This window comes from Phaethon lepturus, unplaced genomic scaffold, assembly GCF_000687285.1.
Source record: "Phaethon lepturus isolate BGI_N335 unplaced genomic scaffold, ASM68728v1 scaffold5070, whole genome shotgun sequence".
Taxonomy (NCBI): domain Eukaryota; kingdom Metazoa; phylum Chordata; class Aves; order Phaethontiformes; family Phaethontidae; genus Phaethon; species Phaethon lepturus.
In genome coordinates, this window is record NW_010513946.1 from 598 (window position 1) to 6,628 (window position 6,031).

The 6,031-nt window shown below is 42.6% G+C and overlaps 1 protein-coding gene across 1 annotated transcript in view; it reads left to right on the forward strand.

The window, feature by feature from the left end:
• The first annotated feature begins 273 nt into the window (after positions 1–273).
• LOC104624121 (teneurin-4-like) overlaps positions 274–6,031 on the forward strand; it is a 17,522-nt gene continuing 11,764 nt past the window's right edge. The window contains exon 1 of the mRNA XM_010291409.1: positions 274–1,885. Coding sequence (XP_010289711.1) covers positions 274–1,885 — 1,612 coding nt within the window. The remainder of the gene's footprint in view (positions 1,886–6,031) is intronic.

Genomic DNA, 6,031 nt, shown 5'->3' on the forward strand with positions numbered 1-6,031 from the left:
GTAGAGGCAGCTAGCTACAGGGTATCGATTCAAACAACTGAGCATTCTGAACTTCCTCACTGCATTAACTGCTTCTTCCTCTGACCCACTCCTACTTGGGGATGTTTGATGTGCCATGCAGCTCCATACCTCTCACCATTTAATCCTGTGTGTGCAGAGATTTATCTCACTTGCTCTTTCGATTGAAGGTTCTTGTGATTTTGTGAGAGTTGAGTTTAATTTTGCCTGAAAACCAGGAATATAATCTATACTTTTCTCCTTCCCATCCAGTCTATGGTGCTGCTCCTTCACAGCCAGAGACAGTACATCTTTGAGTTTGATAAGAATGACCGGTTGTCATCGGTGACCATGCCCAACGTTGCCCGTCAGACTTTAGAAACCATTCGTTCCATTGGTTACTACAGGAACATCTACCGACCACCAGAAGGCAACGCCTCAGTAATTCAGGATTTCACAGAGGATGAACAGCTCCTCCACACTTTGTACTTGGGGACAGGGAGACGTGTCATCTACAAGTATGGAAAGTTGTCCAAGTTAGCTGAGATGCTCTACGACACCACAAAGATCAGTTTCACCTATGATGAAACTGCTGGCATGCTGAAGACAATAAATTTGCAGAATGAAGGGTTCACATGTACAATCAGATACAGACAGATAGGACCCCTCATTGATAGACAGATTTTCCGCTTCACTGAGGAAGGCATGGTGAATGCACGCTTTGACTATAATTATGACAACAGCTTTCGGGTGACCAGCATGCAAGCGGTCATCAACGAGACACCTTTACCCATTGATCTCTACAGGTACGATGATGTGTCAGGCAAAACTGAGCAATTTGGTAAATTTGGAGTAATTTACTACGATATTAACCAGATTATCACCACTGCTGTCATGACTCACACTAAACATTTTGATGCCTATGGCAGGATGAAGGAGGTCCAGTACGAGATATTCCGGTCACTGATGTACTGGATGACTGTGCAGTATGACAACATGGGGAGAGTGGTTAAGAAAGAGTTGAAGGTTGGCCCTTACGCAAACACAACTAGGTACTCATATGAGTATGATGCTGATGGGCAGTTACAGACAGTGTCTATCAATGACAAACCACTCTGGCGTTACAGCTATGACCTAAACGGAAACCTCCATTTGTTGAGTCCGGGGAATAGTGCCCGCCTTACACCGCTCAGGTACGACCTCAGGGATAGGATTACTAGACTGGGGGATGTGCAGTACAAAATGGATGACGATGGCTTCCTGAAGCAAAGAGGCAATGATATTTTTGAGTACAATTCAGCTGGCCTGCTCATCAAAGCCTACAATAAAGCTAGTGGGTGGAGTGTGAAATACCGTTATGATGGTCTAGGAAGGAGAGTCTCCAGCAAAACCAGCCATGGCCATCACTTGCAGTTCTTCTATGCAGACCTGACCAGCCCAACCAAGGTCACCCATTTATACAACCACTCGAGCTCTGAGATCACCTCCCTCTACTATGACCTCCAAGGCCACCTCTTTGCAATGGAGCTCAGCAGCGGCGACGAATTCTACATAGCCTGTGATAATATTGGCACTCCTTTGGCTGTCTTCAGTGGGACTGGCTTAATGATTAAGCAGATACTGTACACAGCATATGGGGAGATCTATATGGACACGAATCCCAACTTCCAGATCATCATTGGCTACCACGGAGGACTGTATGACCCCCTCACAAAGCTTATCCACATGGGACGGAGAGACTATGATGTGCTAGCGGGTCGGTGGACAAGTCCAGACCATGACATGTGGAAGCATCTGCGTAGCAATAACATAATGCCTTTCAACTTGTATATGTTCAAAAACAACAATCCCATTAGCAACTCTCAGGATATCAAATGTTACATGACAGGTAAGACATTTAAATTAATTAACATATTCATCAGCTTGCCATCAGTGAATAGGTTTCTTCTCTCTCAGTATCCTGGTCACCATGAGGTTTTCCAGTGTTTAATATAACAGACGCAAGCTTTTCTTTGCCAGTTGACCCTTATGGCCCAAGGTATATTTAATTCATTAGCATAGATGGAGATTGTAATTCCCAAACCTGTTTTCTTTTCTCTTCCTTGGTGTTTGTTCTCTTTATTTCACTTCCAGTTTTTCGTTCCCCCGGATATGCCAGGTTTAGCTGCCAATTAATGTCCTGATAACCTTTCTCTTTGTAGAGGGGCAGCTCTGTTTACACAGTTTTGCCTAGAGATTTGTTTGCAACTAAACAAATGACATGCAGACTTGTTTTAGCAGAATGGCAACAGCAACTTAAACTTTTGATTACAGTCAACCATTTCAGAGCACACTACACTAACCATGTCGTTCAAAGTTAATCTGCCCCACAGAATTAGCAGTGTCTACTAACAGTCCATAATAACAGGTGCGTTAGACATGAAGGCCAGATTTTAGGGCATACCTACCCCACAACTTGACATAACCTCGAACTGCTTCCCCTGGGACTGCATAAAATGGCAATAACATGAGCTCTATGTATGTTTTTTATACAGAAAATCATTCTGTAGGTTAAATGTCCTTCCTATGTTCATACTTTGTGCAACACTGGTAGCAGTGTTTGAGAGGACTGTTTTGGTGGGACTCTTTTTCTATATACTTCCCATTGGAAAACTAGGTGACACAATCAGAAATCAAATGTCTATGCTTCTTAAGGAGAGACAGATAATTTTGTAATGCCTCTGCTGCATCTATCACAACTTTCCCATATGCAACAATATTTGCATTTCCCTAAGTGATGAGATTGGCTTAATAGCAAAAAATGTTACAAAATAAAAATCCTGCATTGTGCTATTTCACTTGTTTTTCTAGCCATTAGGATTCGTGCTTTCAGGTTCTTCTGCAATAATCGTAAGGATTAGATTGTTTGGGTTTTTTTTAATGAAAAGCTGTTTTCTCCAGAGCTGAGAAGATGATGCCATGAGGGAAGTAAAATATGCCAAAAGATGCAGACTAAGATCCTGTGTGTTGGCCTCACTCTAATAATTAAGGCTGGCAGGGGATACTTCAGGATAACTTCTCTTACCAGAAAATGCTCGCTCATTTGTCAAAACTGAATTTGTTTATGGGAGAGGGTTGAGCTTGAAAGATTTCTCCACAGAAATGTTGTAAACAGCTCTCAAAATTGTCTAAATGACAAATCCCAAAATAGCCTAAAACAAAAATTCCTTTTTGGTTTTCAACCTTTTCAAGTTAAGTGTAAACTAATGATTGAAAACCGGAAAAGAAAAATTAAGGAGTCGAAACCAAAATGGAAGATCTTAATTTGAAATTGTTGTCTTGAACTGATTTAGTTTTTTAACAGTTTCTTCATGACATATTAACGGATTTTTATTTTCCTGCTCAAATTAAGACAGGACAAAATTTCCAGTCCTGTCTTGGAAGAGGTGAACAGCTTCCCACCCAGCTCTGGCGATAAAATCAAGGTGTCCAAATCTGAGCCTTTAATATTTTATATGCACCAAATAACTTTTTCCATGGTCTTAAAAGTTCTGTTTTCAGTCTTTCAAGGATACAAAGCCCAAATGCGTTTTTTAAGTTTCTCCTCTCCCCGTGCATGGAAGAAACAGGTCACGTTACGAGGTGAGCGCCGTGATGCAAGGCTGCTGCTTGGGCATTTCTTTCTGCTGAAGCTTTCAGGCGCCTCGTGGGCAGGACCCACGTGGACGATGAGCGTGTCCTTGTCATCGCAACCGAATCTGCCCAGGCGCGGGCACGGGGAACCACTCTCTGTCCCTCCATGACCACCCTGCGACCCGCTGTCCTTAGGGGAGCTCAGCACCCAGGACATGGGCCAACGACACATGCTTTGGTCTCCAACGATGAGGTTTCTGAGCTTGTGGGTACAAGTTAGAGGCGTACAGAGGGGAGAGCAGGAGAAGCAGGTATTTGTGTTTTGAGAGGCCCATTGTTAAACATGAATATTTTAGCGATTGTACACTTCATGGCGCAGAGCTTTGCTGCCAGCTTCAGCAATCCTGATGGATTGAACTGACATTTCCATTACATGTGTCTGCATTAAGCACTCTTTTTCTTTGCCCTCAAATGAATTTACTGTGAAATGTGTTGGCAGGGTTACTGTAGCTGAAAAAAAACTCTGTGATGTGAAATGTACTTTTCTGTCAAAAAAGTTGTCACTGCCTCTTGGCAAATTAATGTTTTCCCCTCTGTTTTCTCAGCTCCACACCTTCCTCTCATGTTTTTGGGGGTTGGATTTTTTTTTTTTTTTCTGGATATTCCGACACCTCTTCCCAAAAAGCACAAACTCTTGTTTGCAAATGTTTTGAAAGTCAGTTTTCTGAGAAGTAGCAAAAAAAGACTGTCTTGAATCTTTCCAGACATGTTACATATTTTTCTGCTCTTCAGCATCCTTGCTCTGTATCCTTTTTAACATTTGTGAAGTGCTTGGAAAATGGTTCCTGCACCAATGCCGACCTTCACTGTTTTACTTTGTTCTCCTGACCACCTGGTCTACGATATGTACATCAAAGGTCTTCATTTCACATGAGGAGGATTTGGAAGCAGACTGGCTTAGCGCTAAGCAAAAAAATAATCAAATGAGCCTTTTAATTTCTTTCCCTCCCTCCAACCTCTCTGTTTCAAAGACACTCCAAAAACAATCTGTAGATTGAGTGAACAGAAGTGTTTTTATTACAGAAATCCTCCCCCTTCCACATGGATTGTCGCAAGGGCTTTTTGGACATCTGCCCAATCTCAACATTTTGGCCTGTAAGAAAACAAGCAACAGATAGTGTGTGTGTTTGGCTCCTGGTTCTCCAGTCGTCTGGAAGTGGTTTATTTGCCGCTTGCATCCGTAATTTCTTTTCTGACCAGCTCTTCAAAACAGTCATTTATGCTCATGGGGAATAGAGAAAAAGCATTCAAAGATGCATATTTGAGTCTTTAAGTTGATCCCTTTTTCAGACTGTTTCAACAACATTTATTGAATTTAGCAAAATGAAAATCAAGCCCGTTGCACGTCCAGCTCGAAGCAGAGCAACCACCAACACAATCCCAGTTACATCCAAAACACTTAAGACCCTTAGGAGATGATATTAGTTAAACTTTACCTTCATATGTTTCTTTTTCTTGCAGTTACTATTTGTGTGCCAAATGCACACCATATTGCTTGGGGGTTGTAGCAGGTGTGTCCTTCTCTAGAGTTCGGTGAAGGCAAACAAGGTGAGATCACCAAATGCTCTGACGTTAAGGGGGGAAGTGATGCTGATCCCAAGCAGATCTAGGAGCTAGCCAGCCTCGTCATTATTTCCTCCAGCGGATTAATGTTCAGCTGCTATTCCTAATAGCTGTGCAATCAAAAATCAGGGAAGACTTTGTAGTCTGTACTGTCAAGTGAATGCAGGAATGATGTTTGGACTAGACGACCTTTAAAGGTCCTTTCCAACCCAAATGGCTGGGTTTTCCATCATGTCCCCTTTAGTGCCAGTGGTCCTCCTTTTGCATAGGACAATAGTTTGTCGCTTATAGCCCTCAGTTTTCTCACCACCCATGGACTTCTAAGAGGTTTGTGAAAAGTACCCAAGCAAAGTAGTCTTGTATCCGTACGCTTATTTTTACTATAATGTACCTTGTCAGGTTATGTGGAGGATTTTAAGTGTCGCTATAAAAGATGATGTGTGACTTTACACTGGTTTAATACTCAGACTTATGAAAAATGCCAAGAAACTTAGGACTGAGGTGGAAATGCCATGGAACAAGCAGAGGATATGTCCAGAGCCTCTTCTATGAGCACCTGCTAAATGACCATGCTGTTCATCCTGGATGTCCTGGTATGCTGGCTCACATAGCTCTAAATTTATCCTTCAGCCTGCCGGTCCTTTGAGAGTCCTCAGGAAGAGAAGTACTGTGGCTGAGGTGTTCAGAGCTGACTGTAGGACTGGACAACATCTCCCATTCAGCCGGAGCATCTCCACCTCCGTTAGTGTATTGTTCCTGTGCTTCTCCTGCATACCTTGGAGCAGTGCCTGGTTCCTGC